The sequence below is a fragment of the Caretta caretta genome, chromosome 1 (genome assembly GCF_965140235.1).
Source record: "Caretta caretta isolate rCarCar2 chromosome 1, rCarCar1.hap1, whole genome shotgun sequence".
Taxonomy (NCBI): domain Eukaryota; kingdom Metazoa; phylum Chordata; order Testudines; family Cheloniidae; genus Caretta; species Caretta caretta.
Window position 1 is genome coordinate 173,364,805 of NC_134206.1, and position 16,362 is coordinate 173,381,166.

A 16,362-nucleotide genomic window follows, 5' to 3' on the forward strand; every position below is an offset into this window, starting at 1 on the left:
TCGTTTCACTTAAAGTTGCATTTTTCAGGAACATAACTACAATGTTAAGCAACGAGTTACTGTAGTATTTTTCAATTCACCTCATACACATACTGTAGTGCAATCTCTTTATCGTGAAAGTGCAAATTACAAATGTAGGGGGGGTTTGTTACATAGCTGCACTCAAAAAACAAAACAATGTAAAACTTTAGAGCCTAAAAGTCCACTCAGTCCTACTTCTTGTTCAGCCAATCACTAAGACAAACAACTTTGTTTACATTTACAGAACATAATGCTGCCCGCTTCTTATTTATAATGTCACCTGAAAGTGAGAACGGACATTTTCATGGCACTTTTGTAGCCAGCCTTGCAAGGTATTTACATGCCAGATATGCTAAACATTCATATGCCCTTTCATGCTTCAGCCATCATTCCAGAGGACATGTGTCCATGCTGACGACGCTTGTTAAAAAAAAATGTTAATTAAATTTGTGACTGAACTCCTTGGGGAAGAATTGTATGCCTCCTGCTCTATTTTACCTGCATTCTGCCATATATCTCATATTATAGCAATCTTGGATGATGACCCAGCACATGTTGTTCATTTTAAGAACACTTTCACTACAGATTTGCCAAACAGTGTGAGATTTCTAAAGATAGCTACAGAACTTGACCCAAGGTTTAAGAATCTGAAGTGCCTTCCAAAATCTGAGAGAGATGAGGTGTGGTGCATGCTTTCAGAAGTCTTGAAAGAGCAACACTCCAATGTGGAAACTACAGAACTGAACCACCAAAAAAGAAAATCAACCTTCTACTGGTGGCAACTGACTCACACAATGAAAATGAATATGCGTCAGTCCACACTACTTTGGATCATTATCGAGCAAAGCCCGTCATCGGCATGGACACATGTCCTCTGGAATGGTGGTTGAAGCATGAAGGGACATATGAATCTTTAGCTCATCTGGAAGGTAAATATCTTGTGACGCCATCTACTACAACAGTGCCATGCAAACACCTGTTCTCACTTTCAGGTGACATTGTAAACAAGGAGCGGGCAGCATTATTTCCTGCAAAAGTAAACAAACTTGTTTGTCTGAGCAATTGGCTGAACAAGAAGTAGTACTGAGTGGACTTGTAGGCTCTAAAGTTTTACATTGTTTTATTTTTTGAGCGTGGTTAGTTTTTGTACATAATTCTATATTTGTAAGTTAAACTTTCATGATAAAGAGATTACAGTACATTATTTGCATTAGGTGAATTGAAAAATACTATTTCTTTTGTTTTCTCTATGCAAATATTTGTAATAAAAATAATAATATAAAGTGAGCACTCTACACTTTGTATTCTATGTGGTAATTGAAATCAATATATTTGAAAATGTAGAAAACATCAAAAAAAATTAAATAAATAGTATTCTATTATTCTTTAACAATGTGATTAATCATTCAATTAATCAGAATTAATATTTTTAATCGCTTGACAGCCCTATTCACTAAATAACTAAGTAAAGGGGAATAGCAGCTTTTAAATCAAACTTAAATCAGCTATGCTTTCTATCTAAATAGAGAATTCAGATTCTGTATTCCTATAAACAGATTAATCTGTCATAAAAATAAAATATTAAAGCAAAATATAAAAATATTCATACAAAACTATTTAGCCATTTTTATAAAATTCTGCAGTGCAGTCAAACATACACATTTCTTTTTCCTGGACTGGATTCCAAAGTATTGTCAAGGATCTTTCTGAAAGGTTTCTGTTCTATTTGCATTTTAAGGATTAATTTGCAGTCTAACTTGGAGATGAAATATGTTCTCTGTAATCAAAAACTAGAGCACAGTTTTCAAAGCAGAAAAGAACAATAAAAATATTAATCATAGGTGTTTGTGTTGAGATTTTAAGATATTAAATAAAAGTGAGAAATCTATTTCAGAGTCTCTACATTTTCAGAAGCAGGAACTCGGCTTTATATAACATGTCCCAACTAACTAAAGAGTCTTTTCTTTTTCTTTTTCTTTTTAAACTTGCCTGGTCCTGTAGGTTTTTCATATGATTCAGCAGATGAGTACTGTACATGGGCATTTTATATACATGGTAGTGCATGACAAGTACTGGCAAGCATTTTTGTTGTACATGCAGAAGACAAAAAAATCACATGTGATTAGACTCTTTTTATATATTTGAAACTGGCCTCTATGCAATTTGCTTCCTACTTGCATATTTCACATTCTACTATTCATTATCCTACAATATAAGAAGAAATTTATTCCTCTGTTTCAGAGTGGTATGTCAGAGACATGTACAAAGCTGTGTAGATGTCTGAAGATGACTAAAACTTATCCATGTACTAAACTATTCACATAAAATGAAGTCTTCATCTACGAATGATCAAACCATCTGGGATGAAGTAAGAATCAATATGAACTTCTGTCAGTACTTAATATAATTTTCAGTTCATTTAGACACAAGATTCAAAAAGCTATTTAAAGACACATTCATCTTTCTAACTCTCATTGAAAATGGGAGATAGAGGAGACTATAAGTGACTGTTGTACCTCTGTGGAGAAAAAGGATGACCCAGTGGTGAAGGAACTAGCTTGGGACCTGGGTACAATTCTGTCCTCCACCACAGAATTCCTGTGAGACCTTGGGCCTGTTACCTAGCTTAGAGCGGCACAGCTGTACCGATGCAGCTGCACCACTATAAGATCTCTTGTAAAGCTGCTCTATGCCGATAGCATAGAGCTCTCCCGACGACATGCTAAAACCACCTCAATGAACAGTGGTAGCTATGTCAGCAGGAGACACTCTCCCACTGACACAGTGCTGTAAACTACCACTTATGGTGTGTGTTTTTCACATCCTTGAGCAACATTAGTTTTTCTGGCATAAGTGGTAGTGTAGACATGGCCTTAGTCTCTCTTTGCCTCAGTACCCGATCTGTAAAAGAGTGGGAAAAGCACTTCCCTACCTCACAGAGGGGCTGTGAAACACAATAAAAAGATTGTCAGGTGCTCAGGTATGATGATGATAGGTGCCTTATACTTTTATACCTTCCCTTACCTTCATCCTAGGAAACACATATTTCCACTCTCCAACAGGCCTTCTTCTCCTCCAACCTCTGTTAGCCACTGCTGGTTACCCTTTTAAAGAGACTCTTATCCAATAGAGCCTGCTGCTAATTCCCAAAACTATCCAGTGGGTTCCTCTGTCCTACTCTTTTAGTTTTGTATATAATTCATTATGATAAACATGGCATATGGGAGGAAACATCATAGGTGCAGAAAGGATTTTTGTTTTCTTTCTTACTGCAGATCTGAGTATAATTTCTGCCAAATGATTAATGTTCAGTTTCTTTTTGTTACTGCGCATCAAGTAAAGGAGTACTTGTGGCACCTTAGAGACTAACCAATTTATTTGAGCATAAGCTTTCGTGAGCTACAGCTCACTTCATCGGATGCATACTGTGGAAAGTGTAGAAGATCTTTTTATATACACAAAAAGCATGAAAAAATACCTTCTCCCACCCCACACTCCTGCTGCTAATAGCTTATCTAAAGTGACCACTCTCCTTACAATGTGTATGATAATCAAGTTGGGCCATTTCTAGCACAAATCCAGGTTTTCTCACACACACACCCCACACACACAAACCCACTCTCCTGCTGGTCCTAGCTTATCTAAAGTGACCACTCTCCTTACAGTGTGTATGATAATCAAGGTGGGCCATTTCCAGCACAAATCCAGGGTTTAACAAGAACTTTGGGGGGGGGGTAGGAAAAAACAAGGGGAAATAAGTTACCTTGCATAATGACTTAGCCACTCCAAGTCTCTATTCAAGCCTAAGTTAATTGTATCAAATTTGCAAATGAATTCCAATTCAACAGTTTCTCGCTGGAGTCCGGATTTGAAGTTTTTTTGTTGTAATATCACAACTTTCATGACTGTAATCGCATGACCAGAGAGATTGAAGTGTTCTCCGACTGGTTTATGAATGTTATAATTCTTGACATCTGATTTGTGTCCATTTATTCTTTTACGTAGAGACTGTCCAGTTTGACCAATGTACATGGCAGAGGGGCATTGCTGGCACATGATGGCATATATCACATTGGTGGATGTGCAGGTGAAGGAGCCTCTGATAGTGTGGTTGATGTGATTAGGCCCTCTGATGGTGTCCCCCGAATAGATATGTGGGCACAGTTGGCAACGGGCTTTGTTGCAAGGATAGGTTCCTGGGTTAGTGGTTAGTAACCTATTTCCCCTTTTTTTTTCCTACTCCCCCCCCCCCAGACGTTCTTGTTAAACCCTGGATTTGTGCTGGAAATGGCCCACCTTGATTATCATACACATTGTAAGGAGAGTGGTCACTTTAGATAAGCTATTAGCAGCAGGAGAGTAGGTTTGTGAGTGTGTGTGTGTGTGGGGGGGGGGGGGGGGTCAGAAAACCTGGATTTGTGCTGGAAATGGCCCAACTTGATTATCATACACATTGTAAGGAGAGTGGTCACTTTAGATAAGCTATTACCAGCAGGAGAGTAGGTTGGTGTGTGTGTGTGGGGTTGGGGGATGAGAAAACTTGGATTTGTGCTGGAAATGGCCCAACTTGATTATCATACACATTGTAAGGAGAGTGATCACTTTAGATAAGCTATTAGCAGCAGGATAGTGGGGTGGGAGGAGGTATTTTTTCATGCGTTGTGTGTATATAAAAAGATCTTCTACACTTTCCACAGTATGCATCCGATGAAGTGAGCTGTAGCTCATGAAAGCTTATGCTCAAATAAATTGGTTAGTCTCTAAGGTGCCACAAGTACTCCTTTTCTTTGCGAATACAGACTAACACTGCTGTTACTCTGAAACCTGCGCATCAAGTGAAGCTCTTGTGAAGACCTAGCAAAATATTTTTCATGATAGCTAACAACGTGCCAAAATGTTTAAAAGGGAACTACTTAAGAAAATGTGAAACACCCTCAAACACTTACTCATAATGCACATTGAAGGCACATGCTTTAAAGAATGCCATCCATGCATTTCAAAGAGTAGCCAAGTTCTATTCTGTTACAGAATATGGAAGTATAGAGAAGTGCAATACACTTCAAAAAAAAAAAGTCAGTCATCCAAAGAAAGTAGAACAGGACACTATTACTGGACACAGCCAAAAAAAACCACAGAGTATTATTTTCCTTTAAATAATAGAAATTAAAGTATCTAGTATCCCCTTCAGGATGGGTAATAGCATTTTTTTCCCCAATGGAGAGCAAAAAAAAAAAGAGAAGAAAGAAAAGAGCATTAGCAGACTCATGAACTGAGTCCAGTTTTGCAGTTAGTTAACAAATATGAACTCAATCCTGCAAAACAGTGAGCATTCCCCTGATCTACCTACACATTTATACGCATATTAACTTTAAGCATGTAAGTAGTCTTCCAATGGGACTACTCACTTGGGGTCTGATCCTGCAGCACTTAAGTTAATGGGAGTTTTGCCAGGAACTTCAATGAAAGAAGGATCAAGCCATTGTTCAACGTTCAGAATGTGTCTATTAACTGCTTTGTAGGATTGGGGTCACAGTACTCAACACTTTGCAGGATCAATCTTTGGTGAGAGGGTCTCTCGTTCTCGCTCAAAAAATAGTGAGGCTTGTAACTATCAACAGCAATGTTAACCTCCACAATCTATCTCAGGAAAGAGCCTGGCTCAGAAATCTCATTTATTTCAGCAGGATTCTTCAGAGGATAAGGAACAACTCACCATGAATAAATGTGGTCAAATCTGGCTCTATCAGTTTAACTGAAGCTTCGTGTAAAAATAGAATGAGGAGTCAGGTATAGATATTTAGATAGTGACGTTCCATTTTTTTCTTTCTTTTCATACAGCTTCATTCTCCCCTCCCTAGTAAAACTCCATTTACTTTAATAAATTCACTCTGAATGATCAAAAACATCAAATGGTACAAATTCAAGTTGAATGGAGAGATGTGTTTTCCAACTAAGCAGTCCTGCTCTCTCTCTCAAACTGTTTCCAAACCCTCTCTAAGGTGGGATGGACAACTGCTTCAAATGCCTACCAACTTTCCCTGCAAGAAATATCTTCAACTTTGACCCAGTAAAAGCCGATTTGAAAAGACAACCCTCACCCACCACCCAACTGACAGGGATCTGTAAGCTATGAAATTTGATCACGTGACAGATGTCACTGTTGGATGAACCTTACCCTGCTTTGAGCATAACTTGTCTCTGCAACAGGAGTCTTTCCTTCACCTCAGGCCCTGACACTCAACCCTTTCTTCCCATTCACTTTTCATCTCATGTCTCTTCATCTCACCTTACTGTCATAATGCTTAAAGGCATTTTTGGTGAAATATGATAGCATGAGAAGTCTCACTAGTCTCCATGCAAGTACAGAGTATATTTTAACCTCAATTTCATTTCAGAATCTCTATTCTTGCATGTTAACAAAGGGATTATATAGCCAATCTCTCATTGTTGAAATTACACACATTACCCCTTCTAAATTACCCCTTCTAAATACTGTTAAATGTTTTGTTGAATATTGAGCATTTTCATGATCTACACTATGTTGTGTGTGGTTTTGCACAATGACAAGAGTTTGGCAAGTCAAGTCTGAAATTCACCAGCAGAGCTGTATGAGGTAGCCTAGCTTGCAAATTACCTATGTGCACTATTCACTGCTGTAGCTACTGCCATGTTACTCATGTCCGGGCCAGATTAAAGCATAGGCACAATAGGCCTATGTGTGGAACTGCAGCTCCTGGAGTCATGTGATAACATCAGACTCTCAGCTGCCCTTTTTTTTTAAATAAAAGATAGCCCTCATGGATGCAAAAAAACCATGAAATTAATGTATCTTGTGCCTGTCTCAATCTGCAAACAGACTGAACCAACTGCTCCAAGAGAGGTGAACTGACCCATTCATCTGAACTGTGAACCCTGCTGCTACACCAAGAGAACTAGGAGGTCTTGTGTAGGAGTGTGGCTGGGGAGCCCCAAGTGAGTTTTTCCTGGATTGCCTTAATTCAGTCCAGCATCATGCTGATAAGCATCAAATTCATACTGATCTTTCTTCCAAAATCCTTGTGTTTGTCTCTTCCTGGCACAAACTTCACATAAACCACTTTTTGTTTTAAAAAAATATTGACTCAAATGATAAATTTCAAGATCACTGTTGGCAATGCAACTTTCTATTCATGGTTCACAACCATTTGAAATAATACTACTAAAATCTCAACCAAAAGGTAGAATGTGTGTTTAATAACCAATGTCTTCTTCCTGCACACTAAGATTTCACGTAATATTATGCTTCAACTGGACCTGGGCAAATCCAGGAATGGATGTTCTCACCTCAGGCTCTGAAAGCCAATGGGACAATCTGCCAAGCTCACCTGGTTTGTCAAGCCTAAGCCTGTCCTAGAAAAAAAAACACACAGTTTTAGTAGACTTCTGTATTAAAAGTTGAGGCTATGATGTGAAATAATGTATTCAGAGTGAAAAGAGATTAAAAATAATGGGACTTTTGCATTCTAAAAGTTGTTTGTTCAGCTATTCAAATACTCAGGCAATGAAGAAGGGGAAGATACAAAGGGCCTGGTATTGCCAGGAGTTGAACACCTCCTGGGAGGCACTGGGCAACTCCAAATTAGATTGCTTTAATGGGAATTGAGGATCCTCAGCACCTTGCAGGATCACACCCTAAAAATAAACTAAAATAATCCAGTTGTTTGTATAGCTGTAAATAAAAGTGTCTGGAGTATAGACTGGTTCAACAGCTCTGTATAACTAGGGTTAATCATAAGAAACAGTACAGCTGCAAATTTGTATCATCACTGAGTCTAATATTTAAAGTTTGGCAGCAGAAAAAAGACAATGGCATTGTGCCTCAGGAGCACTTTCCAACTTACAGAAAGTACAACACAAATAAAATAATATTATCTTACTGGCTGGGAAAAAAAACTGCCCCAGAATAGCACACCAAGGAGCAAGTGAATCCTGTAATGCTTTAACAGAAAACAATTCAGTAAAACAATAAGTGTTTGGGACTTTTACCATAGAAGCAAATTTGTTTAATGCTGCCTGCTTAATGGAAGTTTATGTGTATATATATATATATATATATATATATATATATATATATATATATACATACACACACACACACAGAGTACACCAGGATTAATGCTTCCAATTAAAACCAGAGGGTGAAATCATGGCTATACTGAAGTCAATGTTACAGTACCCATGGAGTTTAATTAGCCAGCATTTCACCTAGAATGAGCATTGTTAAGAGGACTCCCTAATCAACCAAAAGTAAAGCAGTCTGGACAGTAAAACTAGCAGCCAATCAGCTGTCAATGATCTGAATCCTCTGATTGCTCTGTTCTTCATTATTCTTGGATTTTCCTCTCCTCCTTCTCACCTACTTCTCATCCACGTGTAAAGTTCAACGTATTTTTTTTTAAATCAATTAGTTAAACTGGAGCATGTTCTGTGTGTAGACAGGACCTGAGATTGAAACTGTTTGAGGCAGGGACTGACATTTACTATATCTTTGTACAGTACTTAGTACACTGGAGCCCTGACTTGACTAAAGCCTGTAGATACTACTGCAATATAAATACTAAATAAATAATAATTAATTAATAATAGCACTGTAACTAGAGCTACTAGCAGAAAGTGGGTATCTAATACAATGTGAATTTCACATTTTGCCATTTACAAAGGCCAAATACAGTATATGATTAATAATGTAACTGAATACAACATTTTTCAAAACTAATAATAATTCTTTTTTCATATACTGTTCCTCACTAAATGTGGCTTGATTTATCTTGATTTGAACAGAACTTTGCTACATATTTTTCAATAAGTGCTGGTCAACGACTATACAGAAGCGATTGAAATAAATTACTGCCACAGGTGGAAAAGTGCAAATCTGAAAAATTGACATCAGTCTCATCTGTGGTATAAATGAATAAAAAAGTAGAAATAAATCAGTGGTGGGAGTATAGCATTTGTGCAATATTTGTTTTGCAAACATTTTTGCCCTTGACTTGAATAACTTTATTATACTGAATTTCCTGTCTGTCAAGTAAGAATTCACTGCAGCAAGTACATTCTTATAAATGTCATAATTTTTCTTAACTAATATTTTTGAAGCTGATATTAAGGGTCATTCTGCAAAAAATTAATAAAGTTAATGATAAAACAAATGTTAATTGCTTATGACTGTGAAAGAATGACTTGTAGCCAATATAGTCAGCCTTTAAGAGCTGATGAGCCATTGTAGCAATGGGAAAGTGGTTCTGACAGCTTACATACTGTTGTACCAACTGCCCTGCTCTCCCTGAGAAAATACACCTGAGATCAGTGTTCTGCTTAGTCTACCAGAAACACAGGCATAGCCAGTAGGACAGTTGAGTCAAAATCTGTGTATGTGGCCCTGAAGATATACACTCTGAGGAAGAGTCATATGTTGAGTATCACTGACTTAACACCCGACCCTGGTATGTTGCTTAATGCTGTGAAGAGTCTCATGGACTTAAATGAGACTCTTCAATATAGAACAGACTTTGCCTAGTAGTGAACGTTTACAAGACTGGGGTTTAGTGTTGGATGAGTAAAGAATTTGACTCACATATAAATAGGGGCAGAAGAAATACGTGGATGAGTGTACGTAGTTTGCCTATTACAATCTATGGTGTCTTCCTGGAAGACTTGAAGGGCTTGAAAGCTTGTCTCGCTCACCAAGAGAAGTTGATCCAATAAAATATATTACCTCAAGCACCTTGTCTCTCTAAGGGACTGACATGGCTATAACAAACCTGCATATCTTCCTGCAAGCATAATTATTAATATTAGTTTTGTTTGTTTGATTGATTTTAAATAGAAACAGGTTAGTCTGCAGAGGAACTAGTTATTAAAATTAAATCACTTAAGGACCAGTGCTGCATAGCAAAGCACACACAGTCTTTAGATTTTTCAAGATTGGGTCTATATTGTGTATTTTGAAATTAAGTAGACATATGTACTGCAGCAGGATTAACTGCAGCAGGTGATGCAGCATTGGCAAAGGGAACTGCAATATGTTTTTACTATAATCTGAAGTACACATGGGATTATTTTTTTGGGCTGCTATAATTTATGCACCATTGGTTTTCATCACTTTTCCTGACCATATGTCTGTGTTATATCTAATGCAAGTTCACCCTATGCGAGATATTAGCCCCTTCTTTATGCTTTATGCTAGTACAAAACACTACTTTAGGAAACACTATACATGAGAGATGACTGTGTCTGCATAGACTGCAGGGAAATGATAAATTGATTTTTTTTGAAATGGTATATATGCTATAATTTAAAAAATAATTCTGAGAGAATTTGCATGGCAGAGTATCTCTAATTACATAGGTTGGAGAACTAAATTTGGGAAACTTCATGAACTTAAGGGTTGGTTTGAGAATTTATATCTTCCACACTTAGCTTTGGACATGAGAACAGAAGTGCTAAAAAGTCAGTGTTTGTCTGTCAAGCCTATAACACCAACTTTAACTTTGACTTCTCTTTTATAAAAAAACACAGTATTTTACAGTAAAGCTCAAAAGACTGCATGACATTATTGTAAGCTGTGGGGATGTGGACCATTACTGTAGGTACTAATATCATGCTTTGGGGAGGTTGCTGACCTGTAAACGGGGAGAAAGGTTTGAATGGAGGGAATCAATGTCTTGCCATTGGGGAGGAGGAAATAAGAGTTTTTTTAACAGCTGGGAGGGTGTAACTGGTTTATTACAATAGAGGAAGTATTAGGAGCCAAGAGGAGAGCTGGACATTTGTGTGTGTGTGTGTGTGTGCACGCGTGTGTGTAGCGGGGATAAACGGGGGATAGGAAGAGATATTCATCTTGTCATATTCAAATTTCATTGGTTTCAGAGTAGCAGCCGTGTTAGTCTGTATTCGCAAAAAGAAAAGGAATAAGGTACTAGTGGCACGTTAGAGACTAACCAATTTATTTGAGCATAAGCTTTCGTAAGCTACAGCTCACTTCATCAGATGCATTGGATTTCATTGGAATGCACATGACATAACACTGGACAACAAGCATTTCCTTATGCCCTGTCCTGGAGTCACACCCTCTTCACCTGGGAAGAGTTGTTTTTCTCTGTTATTTCAGAGATTTGGTCTTGGAATTGGATTTCTCTCTTTTACTATTTTATATCTCTACAGATGTGAAGATTTTTGGAGAGCTAATCATTGAAAGAGCTTAGGGAAATAGATTTAGTGTGCAAGTATTTTCTAATTTTCAAAAGTACAGAACTTTCTTAGTTATGGACTAAACTTTTAACATATCAAATGCACTATTTTAACTGAGGACTAGTCTAAAGTCTTGAACTCAAATAAGTGGGGACACTAGAAGATAATCAGATAAGTTGCTACATGTGTGATTTTGGCCTAGTTGTAGAAGCTTACTCACACAAGTAGTCCCATTATATGTGACCACTTCAGTAAATACTCACCAACATGAGTAAATGTTCCACAAGCAGATCTTTTCTGTTTTATTTCTACACAACTAAGGTAAAATATTTTCATTTCTGGGAGTGGATTCTAAGTTGTGGGAGGTTCTGAGTTGTGGAGAGGCTGAGTGAGGAGGTAGGGCAAGGAATTCGCTTTATGTGTAATGCTTGGAGCCTGATGGTGTTTCTATGCAAAAGGCAGATTAGGAGGTTACCGGAATATATATTTTGATTCACTGGCAGGGGGCAAAGGCAAACCAAAGTAGGATCAAAAATGTTTTTCTCGAGTGTTTACCAGGCTCACTTAAAGTTGGATGGAAAGTCTACTTAGTTTCTGATAAATAATACTTTCAGCTACTGTTGGCAGCACAACTGTTTTGATAATTGTTACAAAGGAGAGATGTACCACAACCAGAAAGATCAAAGATGTTTAAAACCGTCTTTTCTTTAGAGGTAATGGGGTAAACTTTCAAAGCTGTGCATGGTTTCTACACAATAAATCCCCTTAATAAATAACACAATTTGCTTCTGCAACTCTTGAAACACTGAAATAAAAGTGTAGTCTATAGTGCAATGTGTTATAAAAGTTTAAAAGTAAAAGTAAAGGAAACATCAGACAGTCTCCCTTCAGTCTGAAAATGCATAAAGTAGCAATAATACCAAATATATATTCCCACTAGGATTGTAAAGAGTATATCTTATTCTTTAGCCTTACATTTTATTACAGTTGCAACAAAGCAGATTGCAGAAAAATATTGTATAAAATAATTCCTTACACTACTAAAAGACAAACAAAAACACCAAGACCTCCTTTATGTAACTCTAGTTAGCTAAAGTAGAAAAATGATCTAAGACCACTCCTCAGTGGTTGTAAATTGGAATGAGTTCAGCAGAACTATGCTGATTTATATCATCTAAAGAATTGGCCCTTACTGTTTTTTGATCCTGTAAACTTGGTGAAGTTTCACTGCTCTATTTTGGCATTTGACATGTGAGAAGTGAAAAAATGCTATGAAACCAACTCTGGTGTATTTTCGTCATTCAACAAGAAAAAAATCCTTCCATATACTCAGTACTCTGCAAAACCGAGCATATTTGTGAGCACTGCCAAAGGGTGAATACACACATTTATTTTAAAATTAATCTACAATCCTCTAGATGAATTTAAAAACATCCAAAAGTTCTGTTGCAATTAGCATCCAAAAGTCTGACAGCTTGAATTAATTTAATCCTAAATCCTTGGGCCAAATCCTGCTCTAAATTACACCTGTACAACCCATGGATTTAACTGGACTTCTAAAATAAAGGAAAAATTCTGCACTTTTAGTTGGCAGACCTGGATTATACATCTCTTGAAAATAGGCTTTGCTGCAGTATTTCAGCACTTTTAGTTCTGATCCTGGTCCTCACATGGAAACACTGGATGCAAAAATGAAAGAGATGGACCTGATTCCCCTTTTCTTACACTGGCATAAAACAAGAGTTACCCCATTAAAGTTCAAGTTCAGTGCAAAAATTTTGGGAAGATCTTATTTTGTGAGAACCAGTTTGTTTTACCTACACAATGTCACATTTTATGAGGACTAAAAAGACAGTTCTAAAGGCTCCAGTGGAATTAAGTGAACGGAAAAAGTCCAATTGTACTTCACAGTGGTGAAAATACAAAGGTATGGATATAGTAACTTGGACACAATATACTCACCGGCTTGCCCAAGGGTGTATTCCTGATGTCTCGTTCCTATTCTGTTAGTAGCTGTGCAGTTGTATCGCCCAAAATCATTGTCAGATGTGGGTGCAATCTTTAAAAGAAGCATAAACAAATTTTAAATATTATTTTCTAATGATTAATTACAAAAATGCCATTGACCGTCTCAAAATTTAAATTAATTCTCTTTAAACTGTATTAGGATGTTCCCTTATTTTACCTTATCAAATACATTTCACAAAATGGTGACATAAATGTGGTAGATCTGTAACAAATTCTCTCTTTTTCAAAGCTTGTATGAAAAAAAATATTCATTAAACAACAGAAGGACAAGGTTAAATATTTCAAATCCACAGTTACACCACTGAATGGAAAACATCCTCTAGGGAAGTTAAAGGCAACATGACCCCTCCTTCTGTCCATAATATGCAAAGGAGGCCACTTTGTCCCAGGAAAGAGGAAGGGACCAGGCTACGAGCCCTCTGGAAACATTTAACCTAACATTAGGGGTAGGCTCAAAGAGGAAGGTGAGCTGTCTTCCAGGATATCTGGTCCCTCACAAATGGACACTGCAAGATTCAGGGTATGCATAGCCTTATCTGTGATCATTGGACAGTAGCATGGCTGTGAAATATTGGTAGGGGAAAGGTATTAAATGTATTTCCTTATTTGAGTAATACTATTTTAATTTAAAACAGCGTTTCTCAGATGTGGCCACCAGGGGCTTTCCTTGTGTCCACAGCCTCTTGGGCTGTGATGGTGGGTGGGGTGGGCAAAGCAGCAGCCCCTCTCCCTCCTTGTTGCTCCTGGGTGCACCACCTTGATATTGGTTCTATCATTAGATAGAAAGCAAAGGAAGCTTTACTATCTAAGCAGGAAGGAGCTCTCCTGAGATACATAGACATAAATGTTCATGGTGAGCCTTCCGGCCCCAGTGAGGATGTGAGTGGTGAGGAGATGCCTGATCTTCCAGTTAGTCAGAGTGCAGGTGACCTGGCAGCTACTGCAACATCCATATCTCCATCTCAAATGGATGCAACCATGCACATTCCTGAAGAAAAGTATAGATCAGAGAAGAGTGTGGTAGAGGCACAAGAAACAGCTGCTGCTGAGTTTAGTTCCTTAAGTCTAGATGATGCAGAACTGTGGACCCACTTGTGCAGTAGCCTGAGGGACCTCCTTGTACTGCATGGGCCACAGCAAGTGAAAAACATCATGTTCCCCAAAGACAATGAAAATAGACACATTACTGGCGTGAAATCCCCAATGGTGACAAAGTAGAGAGGTCATGCCTTATGTACTCAAAAACCCAGAATCCTGCATACTGTTTCTGTTGCAAACTCTTCCAGTCTAATGTTCCAGCCAAATTGGGTTCTACAGGAACAAAGGACTGGAAAAATCTGGCTAGAAATCTGGCATGGCATGAGAAGGTAGCAAATCACCAGAGAGCATTCCATAGGTGGAAAGAGCTTGAGATGAGACTAAGGTCAAAGGCCACCATAGATGATCAGCATCAAGAGAAAATTGCTCAGAGTCTCTTTACTGGCAAAATGATCTGAAAAGGCTCATTGCCATTGTGAGAATGCTTGCTACCCAAAACCTAGCATGGTGTGGCACTTCAGATCAGCTGTATGTGCCAAACAATGGAAACTTCCTTAAAATTGTGGAGCTGATGGCTGAGTTTGATGCTGTACTCCAGGAGCATCTAAGAAGAGTCACCACCCAAGCAATGTACACACACCACTACCTTGGAAAAAACAATTCAAAATGAGATCATACAGTTACTGGCAACAAAAGTCAAACAGAAGATTGTGGCAGATCTGAAGTCAGCAAGATATTACTCTGTTATTCTGGACTGCACACCTGACATCAGCCGTATAGAACAAATTACTTTAATGGTGCATTTTGTAACAACAGAACCTAGTGAAAATGTCCCTGCAATGGTGACTGTCAGAGAGCATTTTCTAGAATTTATTGACATTGATGATACTACAGGAACTGGTATGACAAATGTGCTTCTTAAAAAGCTGGAAGATACGGGAATTGTGATAGCTGACATGAGAGGTCAGGGCTACGATAATGGTGCCAACATGAGAGGAAAGAACAGAGGACTGAAGACACAGATCCAAGAGTTAAACCCTCGAGGTTTTTTGGTCCCATGCAGTTCTCATTCATTGAACTTGGTGGTCAGTGATGCAGCATCAGCTTCTAGTGAGGCTGCTGAATTTTTTGATGTAATTCAAAGCATCTATGTATTTTTCTCTGCAACAACTCATCGATAGCAAATTTTGAAGCAACATCTGGGAACATCCTCTCTGACACTGAAACCACTGAGTGCCACACGATGGGAAAGTCAAGTGGAGATGATAAAGCCTATCAAACACCAAATTGGGAAGATAGACGATGCCATAGTTGCTATTATGGAGGGTAATGCTATGACAGAAACTGTTCGTGGGAGAACAGTGGCAGAGGGAAATGGAATCACCAGAAACATATCTAACTTCAAATTTCTGTGTGGCTTAGTGTTGTGGCATGACATACTGTTGGAAATAAATGTTGTAAGCAAGAGACTCCAAGGTGTTGACCTTGATATATCCGGAGCAATGTAACAACTGGGCAAAGCAAAGTCATACCTACAGTCTTACCGGTCAGATGAGGGATTTCAAAACATTCTGAAGAGTGCACAGAAGTTGGCAGAGGATCTTCACACTGAAGCTATTTTCCCACCCATTCAAGAATACAAGAGTCACCGAAGGAGAAGACATGTTGATTATGAGGCACGGGACAATCCCAGTCCCAAACAACAATTCAAAGTTGAATTATTTAACCAGGTGCTTGAGAGGAGTAGAACAGGAAGAAGGTAGAACTGAGACCTTTCAAAGTTTTGGCCCAAGCGAGGGTGCCTGGGGGCATCATTTGAGCTCCCTGCTTCAGGTGCCAAAATGTTGTGGGCCGGCCGACCCTGGGAGACTCAAACAAACAGTCAGTGGATTCATGCTTTAAAATCAAACTTCATCTATGAACCTCCTTTTCATGTGACATAACTACAAACTCAATTTAAAAGAAGACAGTCTAAAGATAGTGACATAGAATAGCTAGCTAGCCAGTAGTGTTTGTTTGTGTCAAATTCACAGTGACTTTGAACCC

The 16,362-nt window shown here is 38.2% G+C and overlaps 1 protein-coding gene across 1 annotated transcript in view; it reads right to left on the reverse strand.

The window, feature by feature from the left end:
- Nucleotides 1-16,362, reverse strand: part of NCAM2 (neural cell adhesion molecule 2) — a 551,141-nt gene that overhangs the window by 126,923 nt on the left and 407,856 nt on the right. The window contains exon 11 of the mRNA XM_048868296.2: nt 13,213-13,309. Coding sequence (XP_048724253.2) covers nt 13,213-13,309 — 97 coding nt within the window. The remainder of the gene's footprint in view (nt 1-13,212; nt 13,310-16,362) is intronic.